Source organism: Silurus aristotelis (genome assembly GCF_946808225.1).
Source record: "Silurus aristotelis genome assembly, chromosome: 19".
NCBI classification, from domain to species: Eukaryota; Metazoa; Chordata; class Actinopteri; order Siluriformes; family Siluridae; genus Silurus; species Silurus aristotelis.
In genome coordinates this window covers 3,091,455-3,108,954 of record NC_139592.1, presented here as the reverse complement: position 1 = coordinate 3,108,954, position 17,500 = coordinate 3,091,455, and the positions used below count along the sequence as shown (strand labels likewise).

General features: G+C 37.8%; 1 protein-coding gene across 4 annotated transcripts in view; it reads right to left on the bottom strand.

Annotated features, from left to right (window-relative positions):
- The window catches only part of l1camb (L1 cell adhesion molecule, paralog b), a 49,195-nt gene that overhangs the window by 7,567 nt on the left and 24,128 nt on the right, over positions 1-17,500 (bottom strand). For all 4 annotated transcript variants that reach the window (XM_083520826.1, XM_083520823.1, XM_083520824.1 and 1 more), the window contains 17 exons: positions 17,265-17,367; positions 14,737-14,906; positions 14,169-14,291; positions 13,913-14,083; positions 12,748-12,859; positions 12,467-12,651; positions 12,180-12,311; positions 11,902-12,045; positions 9,661-9,772; positions 9,241-9,410; positions 8,486-8,642; positions 8,187-8,314; positions 5,912-6,013; positions 4,652-4,852; positions 4,123-4,193; positions 2,306-2,531; positions 1,209-1,324 (listed from right to left, as the gene is read on the bottom strand). In XM_083520826.1, coding sequence (XP_083376952.1) covers positions 1,209-1,324; positions 2,306-2,531; positions 4,123-4,193; positions 4,652-4,852; positions 5,912-6,013; positions 8,187-8,314; positions 8,486-8,642; positions 9,241-9,410; positions 9,661-9,772; positions 11,902-12,045; positions 12,180-12,311; positions 12,467-12,651; positions 12,748-12,859; positions 13,913-14,083; positions 14,169-14,291; positions 14,737-14,875 — 2,289 coding nt within the window. In that variant the 5' untranslated portion in view covers positions 14,876-14,906; positions 17,265-17,367. The remainder of the gene's footprint in view (positions 1-1,208; positions 1,325-2,305; positions 2,532-4,122; positions 4,194-4,651; positions 4,853-5,911; positions 6,014-8,186; positions 8,315-8,485; positions 8,643-9,240; positions 9,411-9,660; positions 9,773-11,901; positions 12,046-12,179; positions 12,312-12,466; positions 12,652-12,747; positions 12,860-13,912; positions 14,084-14,168; positions 14,292-14,736; positions 14,907-17,264; positions 17,368-17,500) is intronic.

The window sequence follows — 17,500 nt, the reverse complement described above, 5'->3', positions numbered from 1 at the left end:
TAGCCCTGTAATAAATTGTATACATCATAAAAATCATAGTGTAATATTAATAAAGATAAGATAGAGGTAGGAGGGTCGATGGACTTTTATGGGGTCAGACACAATACAGCATCTCTAGAGCACAAAGGGTTAAGGGTCCTGCTCAAAGCCCCAAGAGCAGCATCTTGCTGAGATTGGGACTTGAACCCCCAACCTTTTGAGCAGTACTTCAGAACTGTACCCACTGGGCTACTATTTCCCCTCAAAAGCACAGCTTCATCTCCTAATTACAAACAAAAATTGTTGGGGCATTGGGGGCGTGGTCAAGGGCAGGGCAGAGGGAAATGAGTGGTGAGGAACACACACCTGTGTTGAGTTGAACAAACAAGTGATCTCTGTTGCATTTGTGTGGCAGTAGAGATAAAAGAGCCTCAGAGAAAGAGAGATGGGTCAGAAACCAAAGCTCTGTATAAACAGTGAAAGTCAAAGAAAAATAATATAACTTATTTATTTATTTATATCCCAAGCCTGATTTCAGTTTCATTTTTTCCGAACATCAAAACTTACTACAATTGATACATGGGGAACTTATTATTCTTGTCATATTAAATGCTTTTCAGAACAATATTCCCAATAGTATTTGGACACCTGACTTATCCAACTATATGTGATTCTTCCCCAAACTGTTGCCACAAACCTCTAGTCTGTCACTTGAACCAGGAGTCCCAAACCTGCCCCAGCATGACAACGCCCCTGTGCACAAAGCAAACTCCATAGAAAATATGCTTTGCATGGGTTGGAGTGGAATCCTGATATAAAGCTCTGACTTCAAACCTATTGCACATCTTTGGGATGAATGGGAGTGCTGACTGCACCCCAGGCCTCCTTATCTCACCTACATTAGTACCTGACTATACTAACTCGCTGAATAAGCACAAATCTCCACAAGCACAATACAAAATCTAGTGGAAGATCTTCCCAAAAGCTTATCCACAAACATTTTTCCCCCCCAGAGGTCTTGCTAGACAGCAGCATCTCCATAACTCTTTCTCCAAAACACTATTTTTCTTTTTTCCAATCATTATTTGACTGACAATGAACATTTAAAGTTTATCAAACTAAGCAGGAGCACAATACTCTCTTTATACACTATCTCCTTCATTTAAAGAGTAAAACGCTCCCAGTAATCTTAAAGCTAAATTACCGTCATGTCTGCACAATAAATGTACCTTGTAGCCAAGCAGATGTCCACGCACCGACTCTCTACTGACCGGATCCCAACTGACTGATGCAGTTGTAGCATTAAACAGAGACACTATTATTTGAGTCGGTGCCTTCTGGGGAACTGGAAAAGACACAGAGGGAAAGAAAAAGTCAGATGAAGCAACAATGTCAAGTCAAGTCAAGTTTATTTCTATTGCGCTTTTCACAACAGACATTGTCTCAAAGAAGCTTTACAGAATTTAACAGTTAAGGTGAACGATGTGTATTTATCGCTGATGAGCAGCCATGACGACTGTGACAAAGAAAAACTCCCTTAGATGTTATGAGGAAGAAACCTTGAGAGGAACCAGACTCAAAAGGGGAACCCATCCTAATTTGTATGATATCAAGTCTGTGATCATAGTCTTTAAACAATACAGAACACTGGAGAGTGAGAACTAACATGAGCACTGGAGTGTAAGATTATGAGTGATGATCTTTCTACAGTCTTATACAGTCATTTGAGAACCAGGAGCTACTGAGCAACTCATAAAATAGCTCAACATTTGTGATCTTTACAGATCCAACACCAGCTTCTACATGCCAGAGCCTTTAAACACTCAAAGAGGTCCAAACTTCACAATGTGGTTTTTCAGGTACCTGAAGATGCGATTCTAGACTTTTACAGCTCAAAACTTTGGACACATCTTTTCAAGGTTTTTTTTACTCAGTAAGGTGATGATTTTGTTCATTGTCATTGTCTACTTTGAGTGAAGGGAAACTTAAATGCTACCACATCCAGAGTTGTCCTATACAATTGTGTGCCTCCAAAATTGTGGTAGTTTCATGAAGAACCACTAATGATGGAAGAAGTCAGGTGTTCCAACACTTTTGCCCATATAGATTAAGTTATAGCAGATGTAAACAGTCTGTCATCAGTCTTTCTGCTTTTTTCTGCTTTAAGTTAATAAAAACCTCTGACCTGAAAGGAGTGTTTTTTTTTTTTACTTTGTCCATGTATAGCATGAGAATCCAACTTTAACCGTATAAATTACTCAGAATGCATGAAATAGCATTAGACCCCCCATTTAACTTGATTTAGGAGCAAATAAGTAAATCGTACCGTCTTCTCCCGAGTAACCGATGGCAGCCTCTGGACTCGGTCCATCTCCAACCTCGTTTGCCGCCTGCACTTTGATTTCAAAGGGCACGAAGGTACCCGTGTTGTGGACTGTAAATGGAGGATGGGAAACAAAAGCAGACTGCCATGGCTCATTAGGGCCGGCTGCTTCACGCCAAAGCACTTTATACCCGAAACCCGGGCCATTAAAGTGCCTTGGATCCAGCTCCTAAAGACAAAGAGAAAGTGATAGAGAAAGATTTACATAGAATTAATTCTGTCTGTCAAGCAATCTAATAATACAGATAATAATAATAATCTACAGATATATTTTTTTAAACTATTGTTAATTACAGAGGCAGCTGCTTTTAATTCTGTTTTTTTTCCCAAACTTGAACTCATGACCTCCTTATTAGTTCAACATCTTATATATTTAGCTCATGCAATCATCCAGCAATCATACAGGATGAAAACCATTCAGATATAAGCTGACTTCTCAGTGACTTTTCCCTTGTAATGGCTTAGAGAAGTCAGGAAGTCTAATCAACAATTACAACAGTTCTAAGCAGAAAAGCTTTCCAAAAAAAAAATACAGATCAAGCGCTAAGGTGAATGAGGTACAACTAGAGACACATTGAAATTCCTGCAGCAGAAACTATATGTTGTCTTGAACATACTATATTGATGGAAAGAGTTCAGTATTTAGAGCAGAGATGCCCAAACTATGCACGTTGGTTGATTTGGCCATTTGAAAAGAAGGAAAAAAAGAAAAACTAATTTATTTGTATTTGGAAATACTTTTCAAAAATAAGGAGTCTTTCCTTATTATGATAAGGTCATTAAAAAGCTGTAATGCACATTGAACTCTGTTGTACAATAAGTTGGATTGTTTCTAAATTTACTATTTCACTAAACTTTAAAAATAAAACTGCATTGGTTGAGCAGATTTCCAAGTAATATGTATTTATTTTTAATATAAAATCATAACTGAAAGGATCCATGGGAACAATCATTTTATTATAATTGAATTTCAGCCACAAGCCCTCAATCAAATGTTTGTCCCTTCAGTGAAACATTTTTGGACACCTCTGATTTCGATAATTGGTTGCAAAACGGATATTAGAAGAACATAAAGAATGTTACAAAACAAAGAATATATTATAAAAAAAAAAAAATAATAATAATAATAATATATATATATATATCCCCTGTTTATTGCGTTTTTTTGTTTATCGCCACCCCCCAAAAATGCTATTTTTATGTATACTGTACTGTACTGTTTTAACATTTTATAATTAATGATTATAATTATATTAATACATTTCATTATTTCAACATAAAACTCCATGAAAACAATTCCCTAAAAGGCTTTTGGTCTTTCGGGATCTCCGCGAGAGACCGATAATTCAGCCAAACTAATTAGTTAAGTGGCAGATGCAATACCGCGATAAACCAGGAGGGGCGCCAGATTCAAACCGCAGTAAAGCGGTGAATTACTGTAATTATATATCATTTTTATTTTATATATCGTTTCATCATTAAATGTGTTTATTGTTATTTTTGATTGCTGCTCATTTAATTCATTTGGATTTTTTCAGTTATTCATTCAAACATATAAAAAATATTTATACAATTATACAAAAAAGCAATTGTTTTAAAATAGATTTTTTTTAAATGTAATTTTTGGTTTTGGTTAATTTTTGGTTTCAGGCGAGTGTTTCCTGAATTCTTCATATTGTATCAGTTACTGGGTAACATTAACTGAAGCACTTGATCTGCCATTGGCTGGATGGTAAATAAAATCAGGTGTAACTCCATACCTCCCATGTGATGACCATGCTGTCTGGATTAATTGATTCGCTTCTCACGTTCACCGGGGTGATATCAGGTGCTGCAAAAAAACAAACAAACAAAAAAACAAAAAAGGCAATTATTAGAGATGCATCAGGTGATTTTAGAGTTCAATGGACAATGGGACAATGGCCAAATTGAGACATTGTCCTAAAGCAGCTTTACAGAAATGTGCATCATAAATTAGTCCTTATAAGTTTATGTCTGCAAGCCCATGGCAATGGTGGTATGGAAATTTTTTTTTTTTTTTTGAGATTATGTGAGAAACCCTGAGAGAAACCAGATTCAAAAGGGACATTTCATTGTCCATTCAAAATAGTTCTATCACTTATCAACTGTTCACTGAATGTAAAACTTTTCATGGCAATTGTAGCCCAGAGCCATTGTTCCAAACCAAATTTATTTTCATAGTTCCCAAGTTTAACCCTCCACTGCAGCATTATAGATCAACCAGAGATCTGGGAGGTGATGATGATCATCAGGTAATGATGCTGTTACCTGCAGAAGGTGTGGTGTACGGCTCGGAAGGGACGCTAAACTTGCTCTCGCCGATCTCATTTACCGCCGAGACTTTGAAGTGATACATGCAGTAAGGATGTAGAATAATCTCCAGGTGATTGATTTCACCAGGAACACGCCTCAGCTTCATCCAGGTTCCTTTTGATAAGTGCAGACCTTCTCGCATTTCAATCACAAACTCTACAGGAGCAGAGAGAGGGGAAGAGATTTGTCACGCTTCACACTCACACAGGTTTTCTTTAAAATTACATTTTCTTTTGCTGATCAACTCAAAGGTCTGTTTAGATTTTGGAAAACAAAGTGTGGAGCATACCAATGGGGGCTGCAGGGTTTTCTTTTTCCAACTGATTAATTAGGAGTACATAAAAATAATAGGCAAATGTAGAAACATGTGCAGCATTTGATACTAAAAAAAAGGAAAAATACTACATAAATGTTTTATTAATTTTTTATTATTGTTTTTGAAATATTTATATTTAAAATATATTCTAAAAGTTGGGTTTAATTTTATTTGTAAAGGTTTTTCTATATATCATTATTTTATTGTATATTAATAACATAATATACTAACTAATAACATATTCTATTCTATTCTATATTTATTTATTTATTTGTTTGTTTGTTTGTTTATTTATTTATATATAATTATAGATATTTGTCTAGAAATTCTGCTTCATTATCTTGCATGTAGCATCTCAACAAATGATCGCAACAATAAAAAAATTTTCCTATTATAATAATTTACAAATAGTATTTAAATATACACTATATGGACAAAAATATTTCCTTCACTTGAAGTCTCAAAGATGTTCCAGCATGACAATACCCCGGTATTGCAAACTCCAGGAACATATGCTTTACATGGATTGGAGTGAAGGATCTTCTGCTATAGAGCTCCAACCCTATTGAACACCTCTGGGAGGAATGTGAATGCTGACTGCACCCCAGGCCTCCTCACCTTCTCACCTACATCAGTACCTAACTTTACTAAAACACTTATAGCTGCATGATCACCAAAATCTAGTAGAACATCTTCCCAGGAAAGTGGAGATTATTATAAAAGCAAATGGGGACAAAATGTGGAAGGGAATGTTATAAAAAGCACATACCAATCTAGGTCACGTGTCCACAAACTGTCCATAGTGTAATGTATAAGTAAAAGCTTATAGAGTGATCTTAACTGTCATCCAAATCATCGCCCCAGAAATATTTTATTATATCAGAATAAAAGGGAATTACCAGACACAGGGCTGTTGTTGTCAAATCCGGGACTCCAGGACAGAGTGATGCTGTGGTTCTGCTTCTCGTCCAGCTTCAGTGAGTGAGGAGGTTCAGGCTTATCTACAGGGGGAGGACAACACACTCATTCACTCAATTTCATACCCATGCCCTCACACATTTACTAATCCATAGATTCACACCTTCACTTACCACCAGACTCTTTTGTTTACTCAGTCTCAGTCATTTGTTCACATACACATATGCTCACACCTTCTCTCATTCACTCATCTGTAAACTCATGCCCTCAATAATTTACACACATTCACTCCCTTACTCACTTACACATTCACTTCTTCACTTACTTACACATTCACTTCTTCACTCACTTACACATTCACTCCTTCACTCCCTCACACAATCACTCCTTCATTACCTTACACATTCACTCATTCACTTACTTACACATTCACTCATTCACTCACTTACACATTTACTCCTTCACTTACTTACACATTCACTCCTTCACTCACTTACACATTCACTCCTTCACTCCCTCACACAATCACTCCTTCATTTACTTACACATTCACTCCTTCACTCATTTACACATTCACTCATTCACTCACTTACACATTCACTCATTCAGTCACTTACACATTCACTCATTCAGTCACTTACACATTCACTCCTTCACTCACTTACACATTCACTTCCTCATTCACTTACACATTCACTCCTTTACTCCCTCACACATTTACTCCTTTACTCCCTCACACATTCACTCCCTCACTCACTTACACATTCACTCCCTCATTCACTTACACATTCACTCCTTCACTCCCTCACACATTCACTCCTTTACTCCCTCACACAATCACTCCCTCACTTACTTACACATTCACTCCTTCACTCACTTACACATTCACTTCTTCACTCACTTACACATTCACTCCTTCACACACTTACACATTTACTCCTTCACTCACTTACACATTTACTCCTTTAATCCATCACACATTCACTCCCTCACTCACTTACACATTTACTCCTTCACTCACTTACACATTTACTCCCTCACTCCCTCACACATTCACTTCTTCACTCACTTACACATTTACTCCCTCACTCACTTACACATTCACTCCTTCACTCCCTCACACATTCACTCCTTTACTCCCTCACACAATCACTCCCTCACTTACTTACACATTCACTCCTTCACTCACTTACACATTCACTTCTTTACTCACTTACACATTCACTCCTTCACTCACTTACACATTTACTCCTTCACTCACTTACACATTCACTCCTTTAATCCATCACACATTCACTCCCTCACTCACTTACACATTTACTTCTTCACTCACTTACACATTCACTCCCTCACTACCTCACACATTCACTTCTTCACTCACTTACACATTTACTCCCCCACTCACTTACACATTCACTCCTTCACTCACTTACACATTCACTCCTTTACTCCCTCACACATTCACTTCTTCACTCACTTACACATTCACTCTTTCACTCACTTACACATTCCTTCCCTCATTCACTTACACATTCACTCCTTCACTCACTTACACATTCACTCCCTCATTCACTTACACATTCACTCCTTTACTCCCTCACACATTCACTTCTTGACTCACTTACACATTCACTCCTTCACTCCCTCACACATTCACTTCTTCACTCACTTACACATTCACTCCTTCACTCACTTACACATTCACTCCCTCATTCACTTACAAATTCACTCCTTCAATCCCTCACACATTCACTTCTTGACTCACTTACACATTCACTCCTTCACTCCCTTACACATTCACTCCTTTACTCACTTACACATTCACTCCTTCACTCACTTACACATTCACTCCTTCACTCCCTCACACATTCACTTTTTGACTCACTTACACATTCACTCCTTCACTCACTTACACATTCACTCCTTCACTCACTTACACATTCACTCCTTCACTCCCTCACACATTTACTCCTTCACTCACTTACACATTTACTCCTTCACTCACTTACACATTCACTACTACACTCATTTACACATTCACTCCTTAACTCACTTACACATTCACTCCTTCACTCATTTACACATTCACTCCTTTACCCACTTACACATTCACTCATTTACTCATCTGTAAACTTATGCCTTCATTTATTTATTAAATTCCACATTAACTCCCTTATTCACTCACACAATCACTCTCTCACATTCTCACTCACTGAACTCTGATGTAATTGATTTTGACAGTAGTGAGGTTCTTACCAATCACGATCAGTGATCCAGTGGCCTTAGCAAAGTCCAGCCTTGTAATGACCTCACATGTGTAGAGTCCAGCATCTTCAGCACGGATGTTAGTAATTCTTAATATTCCATTTTCAAAAACTGTGTATCTGCCAACAATATGAACACAAATCATTAAAACACTGAAAATCTATTCCTTCAGCCCAGACTAATTTGGTATTTGGTTAAAAAGTATTTGGCTCTCTTGAATTTTTCAAATAAAAATAAAAATTCCAAATATCTTCATTCGAAAAGCGCAAAGAGAAACTGGGAGTGTTTACTTGTCATCTGTAGCTGATGTGATTTTTTCTCCATCTTTCCTCCACTGGATTAAAGGCTTGGAGAGCTCAGCGTCCACCTCGTAGCTGCAGGGCCAAACCAACGAAGATCCACGCAATATCCGAAAATCACGCAGAGGAGACGAGATCTGAGTCTTGTCTAAAGAGTGCGTGTGAGAGAGAGAGAGAGAGAGAGAGAGAGAGGGAAAAAAAGAGAGAGAGAGAGAGAGAGAGAGAGAGAGAGAGAGAGAGAGGTATGAGAATAATTAGATGATAGTAAGACAGATAAAATTTTAACAAATTACAAAAGAAATTAAAAGCAATGTTAGGCAATGAAAGAACAACAAAATCACCAGAAAAAAACCCCAAAAAACAAAATGAAACACAAAACATTCGAAAGAAAGAAAGAAAGAAAGAAAGAAAGAAAGAAAGAAAGAAAGAAAGAAAAAGGAGCAAATAAAAAAAGAAAATGTGAAAGAAAAAATGCAAGAATAAAAAATAAAGAACAAATAGTACAAAAGAAAGAAAGAAAGAAAGAAAGAAAGAAAGAAAGAAAGAAAGAAAGAAAGAAAGAAAGAAAGAAAGAAAGAAAGAAAGAACCATATTCACATTTGTGACCATATAAAAATCCTGTCTAAATAGCACAAATAGCATCAGGCTTTTGTACATGATTGTGTATATGAATGTGTGTGTGTGTGTGTGTGTGTGTGTGTGTGTGTGTGTGAGTGTGTGTATGTGTGTGTGTGTGTGTAACTTACTCAGCACCACCAGCAGTGCAGTGATGGAGATGTTGAAACCTTCGACCGAACACTCGTACTCTCCTGCATCTTCGTGGCTCACACTGTTGATGTGTAACGAACCGTTGGTCATCTCGAACATCCTCTCGTTAGACAGGACTGAGACACTCATTTCATTCTTCCTGAAGAACCTAACACCAGGATTCACACGTGTACAAATAAAATAACACCAAACAGATGTGTGTATAAATAAAGGAACACCATTACACACCTGTGTGTACAAATAAAATCAAATATAAAAATAACACCATTACAGATGTGTGTACAAATAAAATTAAATATAAAAATAACACTATTACAGATGTGTGTATAAACTATATATCTACCATTACTGGTCTTTGTGTATGAGAATGTACACACTGATGGTTACAGAAAACTGACCAGCTGATGTGGGGCGGTGGAGAACCAAAGGAGTTGCAGATGAGAGACGCCATGGATCCCTCTGTCAACCGATACACTCGTCTGTCATCAGTCAGAATCTGAGGAGGCAGGACTGAGTGAGAGACACAGAGAGAGAGGGAGAGAGAAAGATAGAGTGAGATTTGAGAAAAAAAACACTCTCAGGTACAGTCAAAAAGAACACCACAAAAAGCACATTGTTTGATGTGGGTATATAATTACTGTAGCACTAGTGTGAAAGTTAGTTCACCATTAGTTTAGAACACAAGCCTCATTACAGAAACATTCATTTCCAAAAGTGTCAACTTCATTCATTAGTTTGTGGTAATTAAAACTTAACAATTATTCTGATTTTTATCATGTTTTAAAATATTGGTACACAAAAGCTCTTTCTCTTGTGGGTTCAGAGCTCCAGCCAGTTTGTTCAGGAATTTTCATGTGTATCATAGTGATCTGATCCCCAAGTGTTGACCATGTCCTTCAGTTGAAATGAATGTTTAGAGAGAAGTTGTTCTTTGAGTCCAGGGACGTCGTTTCTTGACAAGACGAGCTCCAAAGATGATGGGTTCTTTCAGCAACCAATTGCGGGAGGTCACTGTGTTCGCCCACTGGTGTTTAAAAAAACGTCCATACATTAAAAAGATAAAAAGAGGAAATTCCTCCAAAAAAAAGTGCAGTCCATTAGGAACAGAGTGGCATCAAGTCCCAGGCCTCTCACTCTGCGCAGAATGATTTGAGATAATGGCTTCCAAGTCTTTGGGTGTTTGGGCTTTGGGTGTTTGTCAGGAACTTTTGAATGAACTGGAGGTGGTATGTTGCTTCTCTGCTGGCTAGGTTGATAAGTCCTTGACCTCTCACATTCCTATGTAGAAACACTTTAAGTGGTCCAGTGCAAATTGTACCAGAAGAAGTTGATGATTTCACTTTGAATCTTTGGAAGAAGTCCAGCAGGAGGGTCTATGCATGCGAGTTTATACCATGCAGGATGCTGCTAGCTTGTTGGTTATGAGTGTGCTTCCTCGATATGACATTTGAGGAAGCAGCCATTTCCACTTATGTAAACGTCCTTTAATGTTCTCAAATGTTGTCTCCCAATTTCTTTGAATGAAAACACTCCAAGGCATTTTAGGTAGCATGGGGTAGCTTTTTTACCGGTCTCACCGTTGTCATCTGTTTTATGAATGTTCATTGCCACTACTTCATCTACTGCAGGTTTTGCAGCTGCTTACACCAGCCTCGGCTACAGCCTCAGGCTTCGTTTGTCTCGGTTTCAGAGCCGGGCCGTGCGGCAGCAGCGGATTCATCCGGAGAGCGGGCGGACTCATCCGCGGATTCATCAGACCCGATCTCGACAGGCTTCGCTTGCTCATGTTTTCCAGTATCGTTGTTGTTTTGATTCAGGATCTCAGGGCATGCATGCACAAGGTGGCCCATTTTTCCAGAGCTAAAGCTGTCATTTCATACCAGTTTCAGATGTTGTGTAAACAGTGTAATCAAATCAGTCAATTCTGATATCAAATGACAAATCCAGTGCATCTGCATTGTTTTTTAGAACCATGTAAACTTGTTTTTGGAAAGACACAATGTGTTTTAGCAGCGGTGATTTACACCTGATAGGTGAGACCAACTTGCCAAAAATGGGCAACTCTTTTGCTAGACTTTCATCTTCTAAAAAAGATGATTTTTTTAGACGGGCTGCTGAGCGGGATCACAGGTACTAGGAAATCATCGATTTTGATTCTTGTTTGGATCACTTCCTTATCCTTTTCTATCGTGCTTAAAAAGAGAACAATGTCGTTCATCCTAGAAGCTGAGACTGTTACTCTGACCCACTACATCTCCTACTGCTAGAGAAAGAACACTCCTCTACATTCGCTTTACACACAACCTTCACTTCATGACGCCGGGTTTAGCTTTTACAGCTCATCCTGCACAATCCTACTGCGTTTCCACAGAGTCGAAACATTAACCGAACTCTAATATATCTGCATTTTTTTTATCACAAAAAAACACAAAGACGTATAAAAAGTTAAAGAAGAAAGAGCAGAACTGCACAAAAAAAACCAGAAAGTAAAAAATTACTAAAATTCTAAAGAAAAACAGCAAAGAAAGGAAAGAAAGAAAGAAAGAAAGAAAGAAAGAAAGAAAGAAAGAAAGAAAGAAAGAAAGAAAGAAAGAAAGAAAGAAAGAAAGAAAGAAAGAAAGAAAGGAGAGCGGACTGACCGACGACGTTGATGTAGGTGTTAAGGCTGGCCGTGCCGTGTTTATTGGAGGCCTCACACTGATAGACGGCCGTGTCTCCCTTCTCCACATCACTCAGGATTAAAGTCCCACCTTTTACAGTCCGTCTCTCCTCCGCAATCGTATCTGATCAGAACATGGAGGCAGAAGGAACATTTACTTGTGAAATACTTCATGGTACAGAGAATTTATCAACACCTTCTGACAGTCATTCCACTGAGCTGTGCTATAATTGTATGTGTAACAGTGTGTGTGTGTACCGGAGATGGGAACTCCATTAATCTTCCATGTAATGTGTGGTGTAGGAATGCCCTCAGCGTGGCAGTCCAGTCTGACCGTCTCTCCTGAGCCATATATAGCGCTCTCAGGCTGCTTAGTCCAATAGGGAGCAGCTGGACACAAACAACGACCAATCAAAATCAGCCATGACATAATACTGACTTCTGTAAGGTTTTTTTTTTTTGGTTAGAATTTTGTATTTATTTCCAAATTTGCAAACCCCAAAGAGTGTGTAGAAAAGTGTGCGTATGTAAGTGTATGTAATTACCCTCCACAGTAACCGTATAGGAGTGTGTTACATTTCCCAGTGGATTAGAAGCCGTGCAGGTGTACTCTCCATCATCACTCTCTGAGATAGAAGAGAACTCCAGCCAGCGGTCAAAGCGATCCAAAGTAGCTTGACTGGAGGAAAGCGGCGCGTCTTTCCTTTCCCATTTAACCGAAGGAGTCGGCCTGGGGCACAAAAATCACAGACACCCGATATCAATATCAAAGTGAAAGCTACATCTCCTACAGCTTACTCATAGCATAATAACCGTATTTACTTACAAGCCATACGGAATACACTCCAGGATGAGATTCTGGCCTCGGAGGGCAGAAAAATGAGTGTGCGAGCCCTTAGGTTGGTGAAGAGCTGGAGGTCTGTTTACTACTGCATTGGCTTTAAAAAAGAAAGGATCAATTTAATCAGCAGTCATAAATTTTATGTGAGTGCAAGAGGGGAAAAAAAATCGATCTAAAGCTTTAAGCTTCAGAGAGTACAATAGTGTTCTATAGATGCGAATAATTAGCATGAATCGCTTTGATTTGCTTATTAATAAACTACAAACTAAAGATATTGGGTTGCAGTCGTTTTATTCAAGTGGAATTCACAGGAAATAATGATGACAGAGACCAGGCTCTGTGGATCAAATGTTTTTTTTAATTTAACTCAGTAAGGTTTATAAATCTATGTTTGCAATTTCTGTCTCACTCTGGATCGAACTTTGACAATATGGTAATTCTGTTCATTCAGAACAGTGTTTAAACTGAGTACTAGCTACCACTAGCTACCAGAATAGCTTTTTCTTACCCAATTCTAACCCTCTGTCCCATAACCTTAATCTATACAGGATGTTTTATTAATACACCACCTCTATTTCCTACCTCTAGTGCAGTAGTCGTCAAACTTTTTAATGCCATTTCCCATTTAAGAGCGGGTGGATTTTTAATCCCTGTTTAAAAATGTCTAATTAATAAAAAATATTAATTTCTAAATCAAAAGCATCATATAGCATACAGTAAAAAAAAAAAAGGGAAAATAAAAGTATAGTTGTGTTAGGTACCCTAACTTTATTTTAATGGCCTAATTATTCGTTTGTGGTTGCTTTGAGTGTATAAACTTTATTTTTAATAGAAAAAAAATCATAAATAAAGAACACAAAAAAATATATAAATCCTGACCTTCAATGCGCCCCACCTGTAATGTCTTTATTCTCCACTAAAGGGGACGTACTACACACGTTATGTTCTTTAACAACTGATCAATCACTGCATTATAACATTGTAATACTGTTTTCTTTGCTTAATCATATAGCTGTGTCTTGTTTGTATTAGTCTTTATGTGTATAAATGTGCACTATTGTTTTGCTCTAAACAGGAAGCAAATTTCTGGTATTTCCCAGGCATCCTTGACTCAATAAAAAAAAAACTGTTCATTCTGGGTGTTACTCACAGGGGTTAACAATGAGAGAGACCGGCTCTGTGGATAAAATGGTTCTGGCCTCGACGTACTGGGTGTAGCAGGTGTAATCATCTCTAGTGTTGCTGATCAGAGCATTGGCGAAATACAGATTGCCATTCAGGCCAATGGTGATGCGGTTACTCTGCTTGATATGCATCAATTCTGAAGAGAAACACAACAAAGAACAAAATGCTACGTGATCGCGCTAAACCCATATACAAGCAGGAAATGATGTAAAGTGACTCACTCTTGTCCATCCAGTGAATGTAAGCATTCACTGTGCTGTTCGGAATATTACATTGAAGCACCACACTTTCGCCCTCGTTGACGGTCTTCACCACTCTCTTCTCTTTCACGGACACAGGTATGGCTGCAGGAATGAACATACACACATTTTATGGCCTTCTTAAACATTTCCAATATATATATATATATATATATATATATATATATATATATATATATATATATATATATATATATATATATATATATATATATATATTTTTTTTTTTTTTTTTTTTTTTTCAATTAAAAAACCCTATTACACACACACAAAAAAAAAAACAGTAATATGATCTAGCTAATGTGAGATACACAGACTACCAAGGCTAGCTTGGGAGAGAGCATTGAAAAACTGAAGCTTACATCCTTAATTAGCTATACATCTGCCTTACTTGAAATGTTTGACAAACACAGAGTTTTAGTTTGAAAAATAAGAAATATTTCAATAGTGTACAACATGTGAGTCTGATCTTGCTAACGAGTGCAAAGAGGCAAAGAGAGAAAGAAGAAAGTGAAAGCGATTAACTCACGCTCGGTCATGAGGTCTATGAGGCCTGACTCGGCTGTCCCGAGTTCGTTTGATGCGTAGCAGCGATATTTCCCCTGGTAAAATTTTAGCTCTTCTTTGTCGTCAGCTGTGAGAACTCCAGAGCCGTTCTTATCCTCCATGAACAGTTCACCGTCCTTTACCCATCGAAAACTGGACACAAGATTTAATTCAATTCAATTCAATTCAATTCAATTCAATTCAATTCAATTCAATTCAATTCAATTCAATTTAATTTAATTCAATTCAATTCAATGTTACTTGTATAGCACTTATAGCGAAGAACACGGCCCCAAAGCAGTTTTACCGTATATATAATCTATACATAAAATGTAAATGTATACATTAATGTCAGAAAGGATATCTCCCTGAGACATAAATCTTGAGAAAAACCAGACTCAAAGTCCATTTTCCATTTATTGTGATTTTATCATTCATGATAAGTACCCTTCTGTGAACTGTTCATTGATGGGCACTTAAATGCAGAACTGTTCATTCAATTCCTGAGCCATTGCGGTAGACTGTTGATATTAATTACAATTCATATCCATACTCAGAGTTCCTGAGTACACTCAGTCACATCATGGATCTTTAGGCTGTTAAGAGTGTAAGGATGAAGAATGAGTACAACTACTGAAGATCCCAATCGGAATCGGAATTGAAATTATTCCACTTTTTAAATCGTCTGCAACATCCCAACGTTCCAGTTAGGTAACGCCAGATGTGTAAATGGGAGCTGGTTACAGATATAAACTTTGAAGGGGGAACTAAATAAAAGTCGGACAACATGTGTAATAGGATCGGTCTAAGACAGGGGTCTGCCACATGCGGCTTTTCAGCCAAAATGACAAATAAAAAAAATGTCGTACTTCATGTAACTTCATGTACTTTGAGTGGCGAGTAGCGGATATTGAGGTCCAGACCCCTGCTCTCATAATCTAACTATGGATAAATAAATACAAGTAATAAATCTTGGATGAAAACAACATGGACAGATTTATTCGCTTTTAATTGCCAACGATGCCGGCCTGCTGGCGTGTTTGATGTGTGGTGAGAATTTGGCAAACAAAACAAAAAGTAACGTCGAACAACATTTTTTAAACGAAGCTCAGCATTTACTGAACATTTAGTTTCAGTGAAATACTAAAAAGGAAATAAACTTCAGATAAAAATGTACTGGCTACTGAATCAGATTGTGTGTAGTTCAATTGCTTGGAAATGTCCTTTCTACTTAAAAAAAAAAAAAAAATCTATTCTTGTATTCATCATACAATTTCAAAAAGCATCTGTTTTCATGAATTCAGAAAGCCTTGATTGAGCCGCGGTTCCCACGGCACACAATAGCGCATCTGTTGTACTGAAATGATCTGAATCTAGCGCTGGTATCAGTGTGGCTGGAAGTCTGGAGGTGTAAATTCAGATTAATAGTCGACTCTTTAATTTAAAAAACATCCCTTTTCCCCCCACGCAGGCTTTAGGCTCGGCTTGGCCTCTGATAAAGGCATTTCAGAGGAATGAGAGGAAATGTCAATAGAAAATAAAACATCTGTCTTCCTGCCAAAAAGCTTTACAGCGGTCGTTTGTAAACTTGGATGGATTTATATAACTCTGTTTCAGCTAGAAGCCTGAGTCAAAGCTTTTAGCTGTGTTACAGGTGGTGATTGAAATGAATTTGTTTTGTCCAGCATACGTTTTTATCCAAAGTAACTCCATCTTAATTATGCTAATGCAAATAAACAGTGCAGGCTAAAACAGCTGTATTTCATTTTGTTCACAATGTTGGTATTTCTAACAGTGCTTAGCCAATCTCTTCTGGTCTGATCTCCTGTTTCTTCACAAGAGTATCTCTTCAGGCAGAAAGTAGTGCAGATCGAAAGGAAAAAGAAGAATAAAAGAGTCGAGAAAGAAGGAGAAGAGACTAGAGAAATGGAAAGACCGGACAAGAAATTAAATTAGGATGGAAGAGCAGATAAGGTAGAAAAATAGGAAAGGAGATAATTAAAGTGAAGAAATGAGAGGAAAGGAAAAGGGAGGAGAAGAGAATTAAAGAAATGAGAATGCAAGAAAAAAGATGATAAGAACAATGAAGAGATGAAAGAAGAAATCAGAAGAAAGGTAAATGGAAGAGAAGAGAAGAGAAGAGAAGAGAAGAGAAGAGAAGAGAAGAGAAGAGAAGAGAAGAGAAGAGAAGAGAAGAGAAGAGAGTAAGAGAAAGAATAGAAGAAATGTGAAGGATTCAGAAGAGAATGAAATATAAAAGAAGCTGGGGAAATTAAGAGAAGAAAGCTAAATAGAAGATAGGAATAGGATGGACGAAAGAAGAAGAGAAGAGAAGAGAAGAGAAGAGAAGAGAAGAGAAGAAAAGAGAAGAGAAGAGAAGAGAAGAGAAGAGAAGAGAAGAGAAGAGAAGAGAAGAGAAGAGAGACATGTTCCCAGGGTGGGCGGAGTCGGGGGACGGTCTGTTAGACAGGAAGCTGCTGTGTGTGTTTGTTGTCCTGCTGAGGGTCTCACCTGGGTTTGGGGTTGCCGCTGGCTTCACACCGCAGAAAGATGTCGTCTAAGTAGAAGGCTGTGTACGATTGTGACTGTTTTGTGATCAATGGAGGCTCTTTCACTGCACACACACACACACACACACACACACACACACACACACACACACACACACACACACACACACACACACACACAGTTGTGGTGTTGGGATGGGAGTTATGACAATTGTGTCTATATTACATTGTGTGATA